The 23192-nt window shown below is 45.5% G+C and overlaps 1 protein-coding gene across 2 annotated transcripts in view; it reads left to right on the forward strand.

Moving 5' to 3' along the window:
* The first annotated feature begins 8442 nt into the window (after positions 1-8442).
* The window catches only part of PIAS1 (protein inhibitor of activated STAT 1), a 58094-nt gene continuing 43344 nt past the window's right edge, over positions 8443-23192 (forward strand). For both annotated transcript variants that reach the window (XM_051796882.1, XM_051796883.1), the window contains exon 1: positions 8443-8495. In XM_051796882.1, coding sequence (XP_051652842.1) covers positions 8472-8495 — 24 coding nt within the window. In that variant the 5' untranslated portion in view covers positions 8443-8471. The remainder of the gene's footprint in view (positions 8496-23192) is intronic.

Raw genomic sequence — 23192 nt, forward strand, 5'->3', positions numbered from 1 at the left:
CCGTGCTGGAAGCTGCCACGGCAGCGATTCCAGCTGTGGGATCCACAGCCCGAGCTTCGGGGCGGATCAGGTTCAAGTGTTTCTGCTGGGCTGTGCTGGCTCGTGCTGCAGAGGGGATAAATTATGATGTCAAAACAGAGAGATGTTGTCACACACCCATCTCCCCCTCTGGGGTCAAGGTTCTGCTTTACAGCTCGGAAAGCCATTAGTCCAGTCGAGAGCATATGGCCAAGAACGGGCAAAGAAAAGTCCTGTGTGTTTGGGTCAGAGCTGCAGACAAAAGGCTCTTTGTGCTCAGAGCTGACAATGACAAATAAAGAGGAACCTGTTGATCTGGGAGAGAAATGGAGGATTATGAAAAGATCACATGGTGAGAAAAAGACCTTGGCTGTTTGTCTGGACGTCAGTCTCGGCCGTCGTTAAAATGCTTTCTGGGGCCACGGCGTGTTTGTTGATGGAAATATCGTCTCCTGCTCGTGGGTGCCTTTTCCTGACCTACAAAAATGCTACCTGTGCCTAAAGATGCTGCCCCCAGACCACATCAGAGAGGTGATATGCTCCTAACTGGGTCCTTGCCGTGTGTGAGGTGTTGTGATTATAACTGATGTTTGCAAATCCCTCAGAGCACCAGAAACACTAAAGGCTAAAAAATAGCGTCTATCCAACCACGATCATAAATACAGGACACAAAGAAAACCCACTAGCAAAACGCCTATAATTCAACAAAGTTCCTGGAAGGAGCCCAAAAGCTATGTCTAATGCTAATAATAAGCATATTTCCCAAAGGTACCATTTGATTTCTATCCAAAACTAAACATATTTGAAGCTCTGCCTGGACGTCATTGTATAGTAGATTAAGTGGGGCAGTTTAATGTGTGACTAACTTCATAAAACCTTCAGCCAGCTCTGAAGGAACAGCAACAGTCTTGACAAGGCTGGGCTACAAAACACTTCACAGATAACGTGGTGCTTTTCACAGTAAGTCTGGAAAATATAGAGCAGGGCTGTGGTTTCGTGGCACATCTGGCAAGTGCACGGTTCTGATCGGTGTGCAGAGAACAGCCTGAACAGAAATATTTATATTGAGCATTGATGGGCTGCCTAAAATGACCTCCAGAGCGTATGCAGTGCACCATAGATTTTTAAAAAATCTATTATAGCCCATTATGTTCTGGAATGTATCCGAGTCCATCAGCGTGGGCAGTGCCAGCGAGTCTCTGCCTTTGCTGTAGTGAAGGAGACCTATGGAAACATGTTTAATTCAGAATAAAGCAGGGCTGTGTGTGGGGGGAAATAACAACAGAACGCTTTTCCTCTGGTTTTATTTATCTTTACAGCTGAAGAGACCGAGCTGGGGAAGGTGAGTGGGAAATGAAACACAAAGGGAAAGGTCCCTCGCTGTTCCTTAAGCACTGGTTGGAAATCAATGCACATAATGCACTTGGAAGGGCTCTCTCATTTACTGGTTTTCAGTAAATTGCTGGGCTGTGCTTCCCAGTGATAATGTGAGTGTCGTGGCTGTGCCAGGAAGAATACACTTCAAAAAAAAAAAAAAAAAAGAAAAAAAAAAAGAACTGAGCAATTCCCTGCAAGCAGCATTTGGATAGTTTAGTCTGGGCTGCCCTGAATTCTATACCTTAACCAAGAAACATCCAGGGCTGCTGCCTATCTCTCCTGGGGGAACAAAGCCTGTCCTGGTTCTCTGGAGTTTATTCCAGAGACACAACAAACCATTTTTAAGCAAAATATCCTCCTGCAGAGAGAAGGGGAGGTGGGGGAGTCCCCAGCCCTGGAGGTGCCCAAGGAAGGCCTGGCCCTGGCACTGGGCTGGGGGACGAGGATTCCAGGGGTGGATTCCATGGGCTGGGAGGGCTTTTCCAACCTCAGGGATTCTGTGATTCCTGCTCTCTCCAGGCATTTTCCAACCACTGCTCTTCCTTCTCCCTTTGCCGTCCTCATTTTCCCCCCAGTAGTGGGTGATGAGCTCCCAGTGACTGCTGGATTAGGCTTAGGGTCCAATTATCCTCATTAAAAGTATAAACTAATAATTCTCAGTTCAAAGTGGGTTTGCTATGGACAGCCCCACCAGGGATTTAGTGCTTGATACTGGAGTTGGTGCTTAGGTTTTCTTTTAATAATTTTTAACTGGAGGCAGCTCTATTTATATATGCTCTGGGAGGATAATTTTATGGGTAAATATAATCTTTATTAATATTTTCTTTGTTAATTCATTGATGTTAGTAAAGAGCTTTGAAGATGAAAGCACTGTACGCAATAAATATTAACATTATTCCAACTTATTTTAATGTTGCCAGCATTCCAGCTCCATCATCTTTCATCCAAGAATCTCAAAGTGCTTTCCAAATGTTAATTAATTTCCTCTCAGCAGTCCAGGGAGATACCTATTATTATCTTCATTTCACAAAGGAGTCATTCTGAGTGCATTTTACCCCATGACTTGGTCAAAAATCAGGGAATATGGCAGGAGTTTATTTGGGACTGAGCCAAAAATTCCTGCCTCCCGTTCTCCTGTCCTTGCTGCTGGACAACATTCCCTTCCTGGGAGTGGGGTGTGACACTCACAGTGGTTTCATCAGGTGCTTTTATTGGTTGCTCTTAAAAGAAAAAAATAAACAGAGATCAAATGCCCCACACCCAGGGCAGGAGAGGAAATGAAACTCTTCAAAATCAGGATGTTCACAGCTATTAAGCGATGAATTTTCAGCATTTTTTGATGTCCAGGAGTAAATCTTAATGGGATGCTGGTTTAGAGTCCTACTGTAGAGTCAGAATCTTATAATCCTTACTTAAAAGGGTATCAAAATAGAAGTATTCACAGCTGAGGAAATGCTGTGGTAGAGAGAGCACAGGTGAGCACAAAAGATTAACATTCTGCAGCTGAAACTTCTCCTAAAATGCTCTTCCCAAACCAGAGGGTGAGTTTCTGATGAGACAAGAGGAGCATTTAGAGCCAGTGTGACTCCAGCAGTCCATGAGAACAATGCAAAGTTCAAAAATAGCACTATTGACTGGTGGAAAAACAACATACATATAATTTTCAGGTAATTACGACAGTATAATTAGCTGTGCTGTTCTCATATGAGCCATTTGAAATGCACTCTGCTGGCTGCTGGAGCTCAGCTTTTATTTCCAGCCTTTCCCAGGACTGCAGAGATTCTTTGGGAAGAGTGATGAGGTAAAAAATGAAGATGTGAGTATTTCACAGCAGATCCCACCTTGGTGCCTTGCTGCTGGGGTTTTATGCAACTCTACTCCTTAGGCAAGATGAGACCTAAAGAACTAGGAAAGATGAGCATAATCTACTCCTATAAGTCTATGAATTCCATGTGTAACAATTCACTGTCTGTGGTACTTCCATGTGTGGTCCACAATGGAAATTGTAGGACAGGGAGGAGGAAAGACACTCAAACTGTAAGAGGTCTTTTTCTAAATCACTGTATGTGGCTGATGCCCTGTGCAAAATTGATACAAATTAGGATTGTGTGAAAATATTAGTATTTTACATGTACTGTGTGAGTGAGGGAATGGGGAGAATAACACATAACTTAATCAAAGTTCTGGAAAATTTAGGATCTTGATTATTTTTATTTGCCCCAGACTTTGCTTGTTAAGAATTATTTAGTATCTGAAGAAACCAACTTAAACACTGGGACACTGCAGTCTCACAAAAAATCACTTTTAATTGGAATGAAAGAGTTTACCCCAGTGAAAACCTGGATTTGTTGATGCTGTAAGTCTGTACAGGGTAATTAAAAGGCTGCCTCGCTTCTGGGTTGATATTTTGGAAATAAATATAGCTTTTTGTAGTTTTCTGTCCTTGTGTTTGAATAGTTCTTGGCCAATTTCAAGCTGCTGAAGGATGTGACGCTCCAGGTTTGGACATGGCCCTCTCAGCTCCCTGTGGATCAGCCACGTCCTGCTGCAGTTGCTTTTTACTCCTTGTTCTTTTACTGCATCCACACATTATGAAAATGGGTGCTAATGACAAAAAAAAAATGCCAATTGTGATTAATGGAAATGGAATTTTGTTGACCAAAAAAATGTGGATTTAACTCGGCCAGAGGAAATGCTTTTACAACTGTAGATGAATATCTCAGGAATGGCCATTTCTTTGGAGAGAAAAAACCTTTCCAGTTCCAATTAAAAAAAAAAAACACAAACCAAAAAAAGAAATGGATAACAATGTAAAAGAAAAGCGAATAAAGGTACAGACAGAACCAGATGCACTCCACAGTGGCAGTAAAAGGTCCAGGAGTTAATTTTAGGTGAGTGACATTAAGGTAAAGTGGATGCAAGGCCAGGAGGGCGCTTGTTTCAGCACAAACCCAGTCCCCCAGGACATAAATCTCCTCCTGGAATCCTGGAATGGTTTGGGTTGGAAGGGACCTTAAAGCTCATCTTGTTCCACACGCGATCCAGTGATACTGGGGTGGGAAGGATGAAGAAATAGTTGTAAAGAATGGGCTGATTGTTGTGCCCAGGACTATTGTCTTGCAGCTGCAGAGGCTTTGTGGAGCAGTGGAGGACGGAGGGAGCTGAGCTGGCCTTGGAATGTGGAATTCCAGGCAGGGAATACAATCTCCAGGGCATTCAAAAATCAAGGAGTGAGGTTAAAGTTCTTTTAGATTTGTAAAAAAATTGCAAGGGGGGCAGAGTTTGTGCCGTGGTCACTGCAGGCTTGGGGTACTCGGGCTTGGAAATGGTGCTTGTGTGAGTACAGAAAGGAGGGAAGTTGATCCTGGAGAACTGAAAAAACAGGAAATACGAAATGGAGCTGGGATGTGTCACCCCATGACGCTGTGCATGTAATTAAAGATTATAATAACTCCTTTCCACGTGCTTTCCATGTTGTTAGGCCAGGAGATCCAAGGATATAACACTGACATGAGCAAAATGGCCCAGTATCTGCCCCTAATTTAGGATTTTGGGTGATTAACTCCCTCTCTGGGAATTCAAAGAGCTCAGGCAGCAAAGCTGTGATGAAACTTTTATTTTCTAAGTGAGTAGCAGCCCTTGTTTGGGCCAGACTTGCGAGATGATGGTAACCTAATATGATATAATTTAATGGAATATTGCTCTTGGATGTGGGTTTAGGGGGAGATGTGTGCACCAGCCAAGTCCCAGTCACTCAACAGGAACTTACTCCACAGCATATTGAGCAGTGCCACGTATGTTGCTTATAAAAAATGGACTTATTTTATCAGGCAGATTTGCTACTCCATTTTCTGCACACGCAGCCAAGGAATTTGCACTAAAATGTACCTCTGTGGCTTCTTTTTGTCCCTCAGAAAAAGCTATTTCGGTGGCATATCTGTTTTTTATGCCTCCAACAACCTCAGGTTTTAGTGGCTTGGTCGTGTTTTCTATCAAAAAATAGTGATCTAGAATCTATCATTAAATAAGTTGTATTCAGGATCAAAAATGCCCCCCAGCACTTTTGAGCAGAGAGTAAGTTTGGACTATTAGACAAAGAGGGAAAATTCTCGGAGACTCGGACTAATGAAAACAATATGTTGGTAGAAAAATTGCATATCTGTTTTAAAAATGTTATTGTGTCTGAACACGGTTTTAAGCAAGTGAGTTACGTGACATGATCCATTTTTTTGACCAGTTACAGAATAAGGACTTAGAAGAAACGGGGGTGGGAGGTAGAGTCTCAAGTCATTTATTCTACTGAGATATGGCCAAAAGGGGGAAGTGAACTTCTGAAAATCGGGAATTGAAAATATCAAAATTCTGAATGGTTGAGGAAAATCTTGATCTTTAATCTTCTCTCCTCCCAAAGGTCAAAAGAAAAAACATTGGAGTTTTAGCTCAGAAACAAGAAAACTGGAAGACTGTTTGGGGGTATTTTCACCTTCTCCAGTTGCACCCCAGGTATGTCCTTTTTAAATTAAGACAGAATCCTGACAGATCTGAGTGTTGCCATCACAGCCAGAGCTGGAACAACTGGGAGCACCTTTGAAAATCACTGTGTGTTGACAAAGTCTTTTCTTGGCAATAAACCATCATCTGAGACTCAGGAGCAGAGAGGAACAAAATTTCATTACATGTAAATAATAGTCTAAATATAGAAGCACAGATTGTTTTTCTCATTAAGTTCCTTCTTCATCCTAAAGCATATCCTGCTTTTAAAAACAACTGACTATCAAAAAGTCCAAACTGAAAAAAGAGGGGCCTGTATGAGCTTTGTCTGTAAAAACCCTGACAGTATTTAGGGTGAAGCATTTTAAACCAAATTTTCGGTATCCTCTGCTTTTGTTCGCTTCCTCATTTTAATGTAGCTGAAGACATTCTCAGCCTGTTTTATTTAAAGCAGGTTTTGAAAGAGGACACTGTGGTTTATGGCCACGTGTCAAGTTTGATAGGGCTATGCCATGATTTAGCAAAACACTTTAAGCACATGTCCACATCCCACTGAATTTGGTAGGAAGTGAAGAAGCAGAGGAAAAAACTGTTTGCTGCGCAGCAGCCTCATTCAGGGGAGAAAAAAGTAATTGAAATCAAAAAGGATTTGTCTTTATACAATTAGAGACCATTTCTGCCGAATTCTTGAGATGAGACACAAGCTCACCCATCACGTTAGGTCATAATTATTAAACATATTGGATCATTTCAAAGGAAGGGTTCCAAACTGGGCTGGTTCAGACCACTGAAATACAGCAGCTAATTATGGCACCCGTGGGCGTTCTGGGGAGTCATCTGACTTTTATTTTTTTAGATATCTCGCCCTGCCCCCTCCCCAAACCAGCCTTTGAGACACTCTGATAAGTCTTCATTACACGCAGGATTAAGCTGGAGTATCGGAGTGTCACTTATCAGCCTCTTCTAATTGCTCCTCATTTCCTGAATGCTTCATTTGATATGCTGAGCGTCAAAGAAATCCATGAGAACAGTGGATATCTGGATATCTGCAATAAAAGTGGGGTGTAGGCATGGCCTGGAGATGAAAGAGGGGTCCCAGCAAGGAGTCACCTGGATTTTCTGTCCGCTGTCTGGAGGCCAAGCTGGAGAATATTTCTGGGAGAAATGCTTGGGAATGGAATGTTTGGAAAGAGATAGGAGTTGTTCTCTTTGGTCAGAGAATCAGGACTTCATATATATACACACACACACACATACATTCATTCATATATATGTATATATTCTTATGAATAAAGAGGATGATATCAAAAACCTACTTCCTAGAAAGACATTTGACACCACTCTCCCATTCTTCCCTCAATGCAAACTACCTAATTTTAAATCGTGGGCAACTCCTCAGGTCACATGGGATAAATTATAACTCAGTAATAACCAGGAGTGGTAATCTCCTCACCACACGTTCCCTGGGTGGCCCCAAAACACACTTTAATCTGTAGAGTGGAGACATTAATGTTGTTTTTTTTTTTTATTTTTGTCTTGCAATGCACGTAACCTAAATGCTTTCTGAATGTAGAGATGGATTTTATGGAAGCTATGGAAAAGTAGGAAATTTCGTTTCTTTTTTTCTCTTCTATGCACCAAGGTGAAGGCCAAGTGAAGAGTCTCATGATGATCTGTATTTATAGAGTGACACATAGATAAAAAGAAGATGAACAAAGCCAAAGTGACTTAAATATTAGTATTTAATCTGCCCAATTCACAACCGATGCTGTCATCTTGCCAGGCAGCATTTTTGATATATATTTCCCCCCGTATTACCTGGTCTGCTGTTGGAATAACCCACATTTTACTCGAAAATGACATGAAATGGTCAAGTTTGCACCTCAAGGCTCTGCTCCAACTCCTTAGGCCTCCCCAGAACACCTGTATTGCTGTTCCTCTGTAAGAGGAAAACCCGGGCAAGCTCGTGATGATTCCCTGAACTTTTCTGCAGAAGCCCAGGGGAATAAAACTTATTATTTATAAAACTCATCACTCTCTGCTTGTGCAGACCAGGAGCCTGAGGGTTCCTCACCGCCGCTGAGGGACCCCAGCCCCGTGCCGTGCAGTTCCACTCTTAAACCACTTAAACCTGCGGATTATGTAGCAGGAAGCAGAGCTGCAAATTCCGATTTTAATCAACTTCATTTATTTACTACAGCGACGGGGACCCACCGCTCCCCTCCGGCGCTCCGGGGTGTCCCGGGGCGCGGGTCCCGCAGGGGGCGCCGCCCGCTCCCCTCACGGAGCGACCCGCGGGGGCCGCGCTGGAAGGGGGGAAACTTTGCGGGCAGGGCGGCGGCGGCAACGCGGGGCCACCGGGGCGGCTTGGGGGGCCCCGCGGAGGGACCGGGGCTGTGGGCCGAGGGTCGCTGCTGAGGGGCGCGGGGACCGGCGGTGGGGATCGGGGGGGGACCCCCCGCCCGAGGAGGAGGCACAAAATGGCGCCGCGATTCAAACGCTGCGCGCCGGGAGCGGGCGGGGCGGCGGAGGGGGGGGGGCGGTGTCCCGGCGGGGTTCACTGCGCCTGCGCGCGGCCTCGCAAGATGGCGGACAGTGCGGAACTAAAGGTAAAGCGCAGCTCCGGGTCCCCCCGCGGAGCCGCCGCGGCCGCGGCCGGGACGGGCCGGGGCGGCCGCGGGTCCCGCCGGGGCGGGCGCGGCGGGGCGGCCGCCGGCAGCGGGGGCGGAGGGACGGGGGGAGCGCTGGCGGGCGGCGCAGCGCGGAGCTGCCTTCCTTCCCCTGGCTGCCCCCCCTTCGCCGGCCGCGCTCCGCCGGGGCAGCGCGGGCGGCCCCGCTCCGCGCCCGCCGGGTCGGGCCGCGCCGGGCAGGCTGCGCGGGGAGGGCGGCGGCCCCGCCGAGCTCCCGGGGGGTGCCGGCGCTGGGCAGCGCGGCCGCTGCCGGGGCGGGCGGGCGGGGGAAGGAGCCCTCGGGCTCCCCGCGAAGTTTGCGGGGAGTGCGGCGGTGACAGCGCGGGCACCGCGCCGGGCGGCCCCGCTCGCCGCCCGCCCCGCGGGATAAAGCGCGTCACGGGCAGAGGTGGAGGAGTTCGGCGGGGCTGAGCTGGCGCCGGTCCCTGTCATCCTGCGAAAGGCATGGAAACGGGGCGCTCCGGCCGCCCCGCAGCCGAGTTGGAGCTCCCCCGGTGCGGCCCGGGTGGGTTTTCTGGGGGGCTCGGCACAGGGAGCAGCCCCCGCGAGCTTCGCCTTCCACCCCTCGGCCTTTGGGAAGTCGTCACGCACTTCGCAGCAATCACTTCAGTTATCCATCAGGGATTTTGAGGAACCGTCGTAGCGGCTGGCGGGGCGTCCTCTCTGGACACACGCACAAAAATCCAAGGAAAAGCGTTCCCCCCCCCCTTCCCCAAACTTTGCCATCGCTTCGGTGCCGGGCGTGGGGCTGCAAACCCTGCCCTGCACGCCCGGCAGCCTGGCAGAAGTTTGGGAGTTTGATCGCAGTTGTCACAGGGTCGTTATTCACCAGGAGGGCTCCTGTCTCCTGCTTTAAAGTTAATTCGGTGAAAGGCACAAAATCGGGTTTGTGTTACATATGTAAAATCAGAAATGTGTTAAAAGTGTAACAAACTGCGGGATGTGTACGGTATGACTACGGAAATACTTTGTCTTTCCCTAGAGATTCAGTAGGTCTCAGTTTTCTGCGTATCAAAGGTGTTGGGCACTTTCATTTCTCGATGCTTAAGGAGCTGTCAGGAGGTAAAGAAGTATAAAACCTTGAGCGTGTCCAACTTCAGGACCCTCAGATCCTTCTTTAAATCCTCCTCTGGCCTTAATTTTTCTGGGTGTTTTCAGACCATACTGTGTTGCTTGAGCTGTGTTGTCCTTAAGTCCTTTTTCTTTTCAAAATGTGCTTCCCACATAAGGAGATAAAAGGTTGGGATGTGGTTCCAGCATTAAAGTTCTGTCAGTCTTAGCGTGGCGAATGGAACAGTGTGCTTTGGTAGCCAGCTCTGAGGGGTTTGGGTGCACAGCAGCCAGATGGGCTTTATGTGATGCCTTTATTAGCAACACTCACTGAAATGGAGTTGAAGGAGAGGAGAGAGAAGGAATAAAGTGATTTTTTTGGGTGTGCGTTAAGATGACAGGTCAAGGGACGGGGCTGAAAGGCAGGATTTGGCTGTGAAAATTGACAATTTATCCATCTTGGGAGCTTTGAAACCTGAAGCCTGTGGTCCATCAGCCTGGGGGGGGCTGTCCTTTCCTCTTGCTCTGCAGCTTCACAGGTGGATCTTTCACAGAGCTGTTTCTGTGTCTGCTCCTCATCCCAGACCTCTGTCTTGATCCTTCTCTAAAACTTCCTTATTGAGAACCGGTAGGAAGAAATCACAACTTTTAAAATTAATTTTTCCTAAACTTACTGTTACTGCTTCAGGAGCCTGGAGAATAAATGCCAAGCTGACTATCTTATTTTCATTTTCACTTTTCTGCTCAGGGTAGTGGTACTTGCAGGCTGGCACTGAAGGATTCCACTGCATTCTGTGAAAACTTGGGGTTTTCCTCTAGTTTTGGGGGCTTGATGTAAGAAAAAATAGTTACTTCATGAGTTTATACTTTGAAGACTTCAGTACATTTTTTTTTACAAGGAAAAAAGGTGTGTGGGTGGATCCTTCTGTGTCAGGAAGGAGAGGGGAAGACAAGGGGGCACGAAAAATTCCTGCTTTGGGTCGTAGCTGTCACGGGGTGGTTTTCCAGGAGCAGCACAGCTCAGTTAGGAGGTACTGGATGAGGTGAGTGCTCCTTGGAAAAACGTGGCTAATGGAAAGCTGTGACATCGTCCTTGGGGGCCGTGGGTGTTTTCTGAGCAGGAGTAAATCCCCAGAAAATTCTTTTTAAATTCTCTCTTTCCAAGTTGAAAGGTACCTAAGGGAAGGTTTGTGATTAAGACTCTGCTGTTTGAAGAATGACCGGTGAATTCCTTTAATTATTTTCATTTCTCCTCCGATTAATTAGCAAATGGCATTGATTTCAGCTTTAGTGACCTTTAAAACTAAAATCAAATGTAATGGTTGTGCAGTGCCTCGCTTGCCTTGCCAGAAAAAGTATGTCAGGAAAACTTAGGCAAGTTTCTAAAACTTTGCTGCCTTCCCATGTAAAGACCTGTGGGTAGCACTGCACGTGTAAATTGGGGAATGTGATACCATGGTATTGCCACAGGCAAATTAAAGTTCTTGCTCCCTCCAGAAAAACAGTGGTCAGTCTTACTTGCCATAACTTTTCCTGGAGCTTTAAATCGTGAAATAGCCTTTTTGTTTTTTTGTAATGTATTATCTCACCATAATCAAGAATATTTCAGTCTTTTGCCCCATTTGGGACTGTTTGTCCCATTGGAAAAAGAAAAATAATCAGATAAGATCAAACATACTCTGCAGATCCCAGACTTGTGAGGTTACTGAATTCCTTGGTACTCTGGAAGGGTTGGATAAATTGAACCAGTATGTTTTCATTTCTGCTGCTGAAATAAGGTAACTGGAAAGTCTGTGGAGTTCTCCATAACTCCATAGGCTGAGGCATATGTGAATTTTCCTGATCTTAATTACTATTCCTGTATAATTGCACACAGACTCTAATTTATCTCAAGGTAAGCTATTTAAAGCTCTTTCTAATTGGAAGGAGTATACTTGAGTGATTAAATCTTTCCTTCAATATTTCTTACATCTCTTTAAATTGGTTATTAGATTGTTGTGATCTTTGCCTTGCACTCAAGTCTTTTGGAAATCATTACACAGTTTGCAATAATCAATTCAATTATACATGGATCAAAGAAGGAGAAAGAAAAGCTTATGTTCGAGTATTGTCATTCTTGATACTGTCCTAAGGAGCTGGTTTGGAAAGCACATGCTGGGAGGTTTTCTCCTTTGTTCTCTCTCCTTTTAAGAAAGTGCCTTTGGGGATTGAAGAGATCCCTGGTGTGTTTCTTGTTAGACACAATTTATACTTTAAAAAAAAAAAAAGTGAGCCAAGAGTTTGAATGAAAATTCATAAAAGCCTTTCCACACAATGGGGAGGAAAACAAACCAGTCAGAAACATCCAGTTGGGAAACACCCCTCCCCTGAATGCAGGGAGGCAGTTTTTGAGGGGGACAGGTTGGTGGCACAGCTTTTAGGTGGGGGTGATAATAGTGACAAGTGGATCTCTGGAACTGCATCCTCAGTGCTAATAAGCACAATCTACCTATTTCGGTGTTCAATTAGAATTTTAGTCCTCTGTATTACAAGCTGTATTTGCTTAATCCTTTTACAAGTTGCTGTGGTTGCTTGTTTCTGTGATTAAAGTAAATATAATCTACTTTTCATTGTTATCTGAGTCCCTGGATTAGGGTGGTTTCATGCAGTAATTTGGTGTGTGGCAGCATCGTTGTATTTTTAACTGTATTTTGGTCCAGGTATCATTTTTTTTAGCCTTTGGTCTTTACCACTGGGATTGCAGACACCAGAGGAATAACATTGGCAGCTGTGCATCACCACTTAACTGTCAGAGCCCCAATCCATAACCCTTCTTTATGGCCAATAAAACCCAGATTGCCTGTTGTGCACACGGAAATACAGTGTCACTGCACTTGTGGAGAAACCCTCCCCAGCACTGGGGGCCATCCTGGAGGGGTTTGTGGTTCTGTGCAAGGGAAATTCTTATTTGATGCCACTCGTGAGAAGGAAGGAAGGAAGGGGTAAGAACCATACCCACTATACTTGATATTTTTCATGGGTTTACAATTCATTTTTCTTTTGCTTTAAAAATTACAGTTACAGGGCTGGGAAGGTAAGAGGCAGGTAGAAGATGCATCTTCTTCAGCTTTATTCCATGAGGAAATATTCCCCTCAGGAGGGTGAGTGCTCAGGACTCAGTTTCTGGCTCAGACACCCAAGACAGATAGTTAAAAGCATCCCGTGGAACAGGGTGTGGACAGTTCAGATACCTTCAAATATTGAAGTTATTTATAGGGATGCAGCCACTGCTCTGGTTTCAATGGTTTATGGCCTGACCTGCATTCACACAGGGCACAGAGATAAGTGCAGACCTGTCACTAATGTCTCTGGCAGGGAGGATTGGAGTTCCTGTAATCTGTTCTCCGAGAAGTCAACTCTCCTCACTTCCCTCTTTAGTGCCATTACAGTGAAAAGCAAAGCAGACCTTCCACACACTTGAGACTTGAGTGCTCCCTGTGATTGTTCTGAGATACCCCCAGGCCTCTCCCACCTTCTGAGTGCCTCCCTGGTGCCTTCCTCCGGGGCATCTCCTGGAATCCCTGTTTGTCCCGGTGCTTGGAGTGAGTGGCAGCTGGTGGCTCCATCAGCATGGCCTTCCCTGGGCTCTGCTGATGCTGAATTTGGAGCAACAGTCCCTTGGTTGCTGTGAATCAACATTTTGGAAGGGTTACTTTTTGGATCACTCAAATCCCAGAGGATTGGTGGCTGGCAAATGGACTGGGTCTCTTGTGACTTTGCTCGTCTTGGTGTTTGGCCCTTTGGCTCCGCGAGGAGAGAATTCCCCCTCCAGTCCTGAGGTGGTCTCAGAGCTGTCTGGTTATTTTTGCTGCTGTGCTTCCCCTCTACAAATTTCTGCTTTGCTGAAGGATGTTGCAGGTGCCCTTCTAGTGAAAAGCTCAGCCTTGTCACCCTCCATAAAAAGCAGTCAGTGCCTTCTGACAGCCAGGATTTCAGGGAAGGATGAAAACACCAGTTTTCACGTTAAAATCTGGTCAGTAAATACCTTGGGTGTCTCATGCAGCCCAGCTGCCTCAGCCTGTGCTGTCCCCCTTCACCTCTGGTCACAGAATTGTGCCTGCAAGAATCACAGAGAAATGTTTGTCCTGTTCTTGAGGGGGGAGAAAGGGGGAAATGCACAGTTTGGGGGACTCCTGTGACATGTGGTCGGGCAGCTGGAGTTTGGAACCCCCTTGCTGGAGCTCAGGTATCGAATGTCTTGTTGCTCTGTCACTATTCCAGCTCTGTGTAGACCAGTAAAAGCCAGGAGTGCTGGTTTGGGCTTTTTAAAGTGAAGGTGATTGGATTTTATCGTGCAGAAATGGCACATAGTACCTTCAGTAGTAATCTGGTCATGAAAACAAATGCCATTCTTAAAAGTAGGGTTTTTTTGCTAGGGAGGAGGGGTGAGCAGGAGAAAAGAGCTTACCAAGAGTGCTCATTTCTGTAATTTTGCTTAGTGCTGTCAAAACCACTTTGAATGTGTGGTCACTGCTATAAAATGTGGCTATTTCAAAGCAAATGCAAAACTTTGGGGCTACAAGAAAAACTCGAAGGTATTAAACCCTTGAGAGTATCTGGAGTTGAGGATGGGGCCAGGAGATGTCACTTTTATCTGGCTTTGTTCTGATCTTCCAAATTTTCAGTGGCAGCCAGAACCACATTAAAACCAGGTAACAGTAAATTATTCTCCCTGTGCTGTGCCACAAACCTTTGGGTTGTCGTTTCTTCTCTCCCTCTTTTGCTGAGGCTCTTGTGGCTGGTGCAGCTGTATTGATCCAGGAGTTTGTCAGCAATTTGCTTAATCTTGTTCTCCTTTTGGGATTAGGGATGGCTGTGGATGTCTCTGTTGTCTGTTGTGTCCCTTGGCAAACACAAGGAATAGTGGAGGGCTCGGAGCTTTGCATCCCAGGGCCAGGGCAGAGCAGGAGTGAGCAGAGGGTGGGTATTATGGCCTTGTCTGGGCCATGTGAAACAAAGAAATGAAAAGCCAGTATACAATGAGAGCAGAGGGCAACCTAAGCTTGACCTTTATGTCTATAGGAGATGATATACAAGAGATTTATATAGGAAGTGGCATGATAATTAATGGAGGGGGAAAAGGAGCCTTTTAAAGCCATTGCTTGGTAAGAATAGAGCCCTGGGCTGTGCAGCAGAGCAGAGGCTCCCTGGGCATGTGAAAGTTTATTCAGCACTGGGGATGGGCAGATAAGTGCTGGTCACTCCATGTGCATCACTGGGCATGGGCCGGGGCTGGACTTCCCTGGATTTGTTCAGAAATGGGAACGAGCCTTCTGGACATGTGGGTGAGCTCTGCCTCCTGCTCCTGCCAGCCCTGCCTGGGCTGAGGGAACGCTCCAGGTGCCAGTTTCCATCCTAGAAGGATATCTGAGGGTGGGAGGGGAAGGGAGAATTTTAGTCTGTCCCTGCTTCGAGGCTGCCACACAGCCAGCAGCTTTTCCACAGTGAACTGAGCTGCATCCCTCTGTCTCTGGAGATATTTCCTTCCCTTGGCCCTGTTTATAGTGTAGCCTAAGAATGCTTTTCATGCTCAGTTCTTCAAACCAGAGTTCAGGAGGAGTCTCCTGTTGGCTTTCCTTGGTGTTACTTTCAGTTTGACACCTACTTGCTCCCTTGCTCCCGACCATAGATCATTTGGTAATTTGGGCTGGAAGGGAGCGTGGGAAATCTCCACTCCAAGCTCCTGCTGGAAGCAGGATCAGCTGTGAGGTCAGAACAGGTTACTCAGGACTTTATCCAGTCTGGTGTGTGAAACCTCTGAGGATGGAGATGACACCAGCCCTGTGGGCAACCTCTTCACTGCTTAACTGTTCTCAGGGTGAAAACAGGGTTGTGATGTTGTTTTTTTTTTTTGTATCCATCCTAAACCTCTTACTTCATCTTGTGCCTGTTGTCTCCCATCCTTCTGCTGTGTGCTGGTGTGAAGGTCATGGCTCTGTTTCCTTGATGACCTCCTTTACACATTGGAAGGTTGCCACGAGGCTCCTCCAAAGCCTTCTTTTCCCCAGGCTGAGTTAGCCCTGTTCCCCCAGCCTCTTGCTGTACCTCACATCTTTGGCAATAAGATACCAGCAGCTTGTTTGGGAATGGGATTTGGGCCGATGGTTCCATGAGGTTTTACTCCTGAGGGTTTCTGCTACTGGAGGTGTATTTGGAAATCCTTAACAGCCTCAGCAATGTGCATGAGTAGTTCCTGTGACTGTCCACTAAGGTGCAAATTGCTTCAAAAAATTGAATTTCATAGGCAGTGAACCTTCTGAGAGGAGAAGGCGACAGGCAGTAGGTGGGCAGCTCCTCACCAGGAGGATCCATAGGATTCTTGTCCATTTTGGAAACTGGGACCATTTTGGAAACCTCTCCCACTTTTTCCTCCCCTCCCATTAAATACCTGCTTACAAAGCAGGTGGAAAACTGAGCTCAGTCTCCTTCTTGCTTGGCTGCAGCACCTTTTGGTGCAGCTTTTGTGGGCACAGCCACTGGAGTGTGCAAACATGGGATAAATGTTCTCAGGGATTTGTGGTGGGCAGAGCTGAGATTAGAGGTTTTTCTAAGCTGGGTTTATACCCTGTAAAAACCAGGTCTCTATTCTACTCTTGGTCCTTGGAAGAGCATCTCCTCTTGCTGTGTGAGCAGGTGAGAGACTTTCACTGTCCAGCCACGTGGACAAATTTGCTGCAGAGAATCCGATGAGAATCTTCAGAGTTGGAACTTCTTGTTCACCTTCACTCAGTGCCTTCTGCAAGATGTTCCCCTCCCCTACTGGTAGAGCAGGGCCTGGACTTTATAAAGCTGCCCTGTTCATCTTTCCAACTGAAAAATGATTCATTAGCACGAGAAATAGAATATAGATGGTTTGTTTGACTCTCTAGCAGAAAGGCAGCTCGCTATTATTTTTCTTAGAAAAGCAGCAGCCAAATACAGTAGGGATAATGTGTTTGGGTCAGGTAAAATCTGTAATCCAAACTGCAGGAGTGTGTTGTAAAAAGTTGTGTGGATGAGAATGTTTTCTGATGCATTCATTCCTCATGTTGTTTCTCGAGACTCCCCTGACAAAATGATCTCACTTTCGTGCAGATGTTGTATCTTGTTTCCCTGGTGCAAAATAAGAGCCTTTGCAGCAGTCCAAGCATTTGTGTAGGTTTTCAGCTTATTGGAAAAGCTGTTGGAGCAGCTCTGCCCAGGCTATGGATGGAGCTGTGAGTGCACCTATAAATGTGCAGCACCAGGATGGAAAATGTGGGACATAAATCGAGCTGTTCTTTTTGGTGGGTTCCTTGTTGATTTAACAGTATCTCATCTGTGAATCTTCTGAGGCCACTCCATGGCAGGGCTTCACATTTTTTTTAAAATCAAGTATCAGGACTGTTGTTGGTTTGAATTGCAAGGATTTTAGATAATATTTTTCTAAAGGGTGCACACCCAGCTCTTCGTTCAGTTCGTTTCTGCTCTTACCTCTTCGGTGTTAAAATTTGACTCTCGTAGCTGAGAAGTGATGTTTTTATTCAAGGCTCTTGATGATGTCGCTTGGGTTTCTGAGGAAATGGCTAAAAATAAACGTGTTATAAACTGATTCTTAAGAGTGTCAAAGTAGCTGTAGTGGTTCAGACCAAGGGTCCATCCCTGGTACAGCTTCCAGAAAAGAGTGAGGAGGGAAAAGCAACAACAGGGCAAAGTGTGGGGAATAACTGTCACTTCCCTGCAGCAGTGCCCTGGTCTCCAGCCACTTGGAGCTCAGTCCTCTGGATCCAAAGGGGGCTACCAGCTGGATGAGCCCAAATAAATCTATTTTCCAAGTGCCTGTCCAGATTTCTCTTGAACCTGTATAAACTTGTTTCATTCACAGTATTTGGGGAGGGAATTTCTTGCTGCTCTTTGCTGAGTGAGGACCCTGCTCGTTTTCCTCTGAGCCTGGTTCCACCCAGCTTCATCCCCAGGTCACTGCTGTGGAATGGAGGAGACTGAAAAAGTTGATGCCTGTCTGCTCTCCTTGTTCTGTCCTGGTTTATAGATTGTGTCACATTTGTCCCCATGTCCTCCATTTTTAGGTTGAAAAGTCTTAGCTTTTGCTATTTCTTCATTGGGGAAATCCTGCTGAATTTGTGCCTGCCTTCTGTGAACATTTCCACTTCTAATGTGTATGTATATATATATATATATATATTATTTTTTTTAAGATGAGGCCACCAAAAGCAATGCACTCGGAGACCTGGGTGAAGCAGGGATTTATAGAGCGTGTCATGATTTCTTCTTTGCTCCCTGTTCCCTTCCTAATGATTTCCCCCAAGGATTTGCATGTTTGCTGCTGAGCCCATGTTTTCAGAGGTGTGTTTATCTTGAGCCCAGGAGTTGCCCCAGGGTGGCAAAGGTCACCAGAGCCATCCCTGTGTGTGGAAGGCTGGGTCTGGCTGCTCAGCTTTTCCCAGAGCCATCACTTGGGTTGTGTCCACTGAGCTGCTCCATCCCTGAGCTCTCCCACTTTTCCTCCATCCTTACACCGGGTCCCACCAGCAGCAGCTTTGTCATCCTGCTGAGCCCTTGGTTTCCTGGGATGTCAAGGAACAGGTTAAGCTGTGCCAGCCCAGAACTCCACACATGACCTTCCCCTGTTGTTTGCTCTTGGAACAGCTCAGCCACCCTGGTAACAGAAGAACTTTGAAAAGCAGCTGAGGATCCGTGGCCTGGTTTTATTTTTTTAGGAAGTTCTTCCTGCTGTCAGAACACTGGTGTGTGCAGCCTGGGCGTGCAGATTGCCTTTGACCTGTGCTGGGCTGTTGTTTTTAAACACTCTGAGGTGGTGCCAAGCTGTTTGAAGGGGAAGCAGGGATGTGTTGGAACTTGTTTCCTATCTTCACTTAACTAGAAAACTTTTGTAAAACGTACCTTTGTTTTTCATATAGTTTAGCAAAGGGCTTGAGCTAAATAAGAGTTGATTAAATGCCTTGACTCCTTCATTGCTTGGGCTCTGATGTCTTGAAGCCTTCATTTTTATTTTTCCCCCCAATATTACTGTTGTTTGCTTTTGACACAGAGGCTGAGCAATGTTGGGAAGCAACATCCATACCTGGAAGTGGAACCTGTGTGTTGTTATCTAGTGAGAATTTAGGAGGCACAAAGGTGAAGACACTTCACACTAAAGTTCTAGGCTTTAGAGACCCAGGCAATGCTTTATTTTGTTGAGAGCCCCTGTGCCTTTGGCCTGTGTAGGTACCAAGGACAGGCAGAGTATAAATTCATGAACATGTGAGAGTCATTCAAAGGACATTAATGAGCTGCCAAAGGCTTGTGGATATGCAAATTCCTATTCAGGGTGGGATTTGGATGAGTGCATTAATGAGGTGGGGCAAGAGTTTGGGCAGTAAAGATGAAAAGGAGCAGTGACTGGAGCAGCATCCTCCCTCTGCCTGGAGAGTGGGGGGGGAATGGGGAGAAGGCAGCTCATGGAAGGCTTGGAAAAGTGAGGGAGTGGGATAGGAGCAGTCAGTGCTGCTGTTCTCTCTTCCTCGGGATCACCGTGGAAGTTTGAACTTGGCTATCAAAGTTTTCTTGGGCAGCTCCTTCAGTCCTGGCTGTCCTTGTGGCTGAAGCCAAGTTAAATCCAGGATTGTTCTTGGAGTTTACTTGCAATGGTTTTCATGTATTTTTAAATCATAGGTGTGGCTGAAACTTGGCTTATAAACCCCCTCATTCCATCGAGCAGTTTGTTTCCATGCAGGGCAGGGGTTATTGTGGGAATGGTGAATTGGATTCAGTCTTACTCTGATTGTAAGAGAAATTGTGTCTGAAGGGTGAGCTGTCTGAAGGGGAGGGGCACAGGGTGTCGGGTTGAGGGCACTGGGAAAAGAAATATCTTCCCACTGAGCAAGTGTCCTTAGTGTCTGTCCTTAACAAGTGCCAGAGTGACTGGGAAAATGGGGAAATAAGCTTTGTCTGTGCTATATGTGGGCCAGGAAAATATTGCATAGGGAATATATATATAGCTTTCTAACTCACTGCATGCTTGAGCCTATAGGTAACACTGCAGCTAATACATAGAAAAATGCAGTTTTCTGGCACGGACAAGCTCTGGAAGATGGAAGGACAGAGTAGCCCGAATTTGGAGGGGTTTGGATCAGCTTTGTCTGGAGTTTAGGCCTTGCCTGAGATGCATCTTCCGAGCCCGCCTCTGGCTGCACTTTGTGGTTTGAAACTGTTTTCTTTATCCTCATTGAAAGCTGAAGAAAAGCAGGAAGGTTCTGCTTCCTCCCCCATTATTCTGTCATCTTTCTGCATTTTTCCGTGGTGGGAAGAGCCCGGTCGTTGGGGGAGATATGAAACCCTGCACTTCCTGCTTTCCCTTTCTTTGTGCCGCTGCCTCCTTCAGGCGCCTTCCCAGGATCCGCATTCAGGCCGTGCCCCCGTCGCTCTCCTTCCAAGCTGTGCCGGTACTTGGACTGAAATCCAAGTGATTCCTGACAGTCCCACTGATTCTTTACTGCCGGGAGCAGCGGCCAAAGAAGTCATCCGTGTCTCATTAACTGACTGACCCGGGAGCCCGGAGCCGCCTCGCTGGGAACGGGGCTGAGCTTTTCTCTGGGACACGGACTCCTGCCTGCCAGCATTTCCACCTGCACCCCCATTGACATCCCAGGACTTGTTTTATCCAGCTGCTGATTAAGAATAAAATGTATTCTGGCGCTTTAAAACCGATCAGTGTCAATATGGGATGTAAATAATAACTCTGGGGCACGTGGTGTGGCTCTTGGGGATGGTCCTGTGTAGGCTCAGCGATCCTTGTGGGTCCCTTCCAACTCAGAAAAATCTGGGATTATCTCTGATAATCTTGGAATAAATCATTCCAGAGTCCTGCAAACATGGAATGCTGTCTCTTGGTGCTGGTGCCTAAAAACCTATTGGTTCACCTGTAAAATACAAAGGGGCAGTAATTCTTCTTACACCAACTGTATGGTGGAAAACCATTTCAGATGTGCAAATTCTTTATTTACATATGTGAGAAATGGAATATAAAAAGAAAATTTCTTATTGTTTAAGATGTTATCTCGTTGACTTACTTGAAAAGACTTATGACTACTTAAAAAGAAGTGTGTACCTTGTTTTCCTGGTGTAATCTCTATACATGGGTTTGAAGACCTTATGAAATAGAGATGCTGTGCAGAATGATTAGCCTTTCCTTTTCTTTTTCTTTATTTTTTAGTTTTTTGGTTTTTTTTTTAAAGGCTGTGCAGATGCCAGTCTGATTGCTTGATTGAATGTTTTTTTTCAGCTTATTGACACAGTGGGGATTTTTGGCTCCACTGCTTATTTCTGTGATAATTAAGACTAATTGTTAGGAGTAATAAATTATTATTCTCAGTGGACCAGTATGAGAAGGGAATAGGATATTTGGCCAGTGTATTTCATAGGTATTTGTTGTCAGCAGATTTATTTCCTTTGGAAAAGGATATCTTTTAATGATAAATTATTATTTCCTATACCTGCTGTTTTGTCTTATCTCCTGATTTTCCTGTTCTCCCATCCTTCCTCCTTTCCTCCCTCCCCAGTTGTGTTCTAGATATTAGGAGCAATTATTGGGAGGCTTTTCTCTATTCCTGTGGTTCCAGATAAAAGCCCAACCAAACATCCTGGTGCATCCTGTGAGATGGCCCTGAGTTACCACCAGTTCACAAAGCCTGGGAATACATTTCTCAGAAGGGAATTTTGCTCCAAACTCTAAAAAAATACATTAATTTTATCCCGTGTCATTTGAGTTTAAATTTTATTTTTTTTTTAAGTGTGAATTGTGAGCTGATAATTCCAGTTTTCCCTCTCTTGGGGCATCAGCACAGGGATTGGTTACTTTTCAGGGAAATGAGATTCAATTATGTACTGATTTCACCCTGCTGTTCAGTACTTTGCAAGTCAGGATCCAACTTTAATATGATTCTTAATTAAAACTTTTTGAGATACCAGAATAATAGTCAGGGATGATGTAATCTGTCTCCTGTGCTGCATCCCAGAAAATGGGACAAATGAGGGGAAAAAAAGTGGATAGTTTGGATATATTTGACTGTGTGATCTCATATTCAGAAGTGTTATCTCATTTGGAGCTAATTAATAGCAAAGTTTTAGTGCTTAACTAACTCTTCAGCACTGGGTGGTAACTTAGGGCACGGGGGGAATATTTGCAAGAAAGAAAGATCATTTCTTTAAATTTTGGAGGAAAATATGCATCTTTTATGGCAATAATTTATTTAAATCAAGTGATGCTGCAGCTGAGTAACACATGCAAAATACTAATGTCTGTTGGTGCAGCAGAGATTTCAAAAACCCTGCATGGAGGAATGTGGGACTTGCTGCTGAGAGGCTCTGGAAGCTGCTCCTGGAAGCCTCTTTATCCATGTTGCAATGCAAGTACATTCATGGAATTCCAGGTACATTCTTCTCCAGCTTTTCCTGCAAAATTGACCCACAAAAGCTCCATGTGCTTCATGCAGGTATGTGAGATATTCAGAAAGCAACTGCAGCTTCTTTCTCTGCTGTTCTGCTGGAAAGTGATGGCTGAAGGGATCCTCATTTTATAGATTCTCTGTCTGTAAATCCCAGATCGGTCAGTTTATGTAACGATTTATTTTCTGTTGGTTGTGTATTTTAAAACATACGTTTTATTTGTTTTAAATCACTGAGGGAGGGGAAATAAATATGGGTTTGTGACCTCCTGTGTGGCTTCCAGAAGCTGAGACTTCCTGGTCCTCTGTCTTTTTCCTTGTTTTATACAAAGGGACAATCTTTCAGACTATTCTTGAATGCTGTAGAAGTTGTTATATTTTGTGGTTTGTCAGATTCTAACAGGACAGGGGGTGTTTAGAAGCTCTTTTGGCTGTGTCTGTGCCTGGCTCAGGCTCCACTGCAGTTTATTCCATAGGAACTGGCTCTCCTGTCAGCCACAAAGGCTCAGTTAAGGGGAAGAACATTCTTAATAAAAAGTAAATTTGTCTGGCCATGACCCCCTCCCAAAGAGCTGGAAATAATCTTGTTCCCTCTTAGCCTGAGGTGGGAGCTGTTTGCTCTTTGAGAGGCTCCTGGGTTTGTAGCCAGAGATTGTCTAAACTGGTCTTTCTGCAACGACTCGTCCTGGAAATGCTGCGAGCTCTGGGAAAACAATTCCCATCTGGAAGATAAATACTCCAGGGACAATTAGGTTGGAGCGTGGCTGAAAAAACCTGGAGCCTCCAAGAGCAGAGATGGAGATTACCACTGTGTCAGCAACCTTATTGAATACCAGGGTAATGATCTGGCTCACCTGGTGGGGAGAGTCTCCCGAGAACGGTAAAACTTTCCTCGTGGATTAAGATAAAATGTGCCTTTGCTTTAAATCAAACACTGTTCAGACACGACTCCAGGCTTGCAGATTTTCTCCAGCCAATCCCTCCTGCAGTTTAAGCTGCCCCAGTGGCTCTGCCCCCACGGTGGGAATGTGCAGCCAGGGCACAACGTGGGGTTCAAGTCATCATAAACCAAAAAAATGTCACAGGTTTAAGTGTTTGAGCACCC

The sequence above is a fragment of the Manacus candei genome, unplaced genomic scaffold (assembly GCF_025592945.1).
Source record: "Manacus candei isolate 608988 ecotype Guabito, Panama unplaced genomic scaffold, ASM2559294v1 h1tg000046l, whole genome shotgun sequence".
In the NCBI taxonomy this organism is placed as follows: domain Eukaryota; kingdom Metazoa; phylum Chordata; class Aves; order Passeriformes; family Pipridae; genus Manacus; species Manacus candei.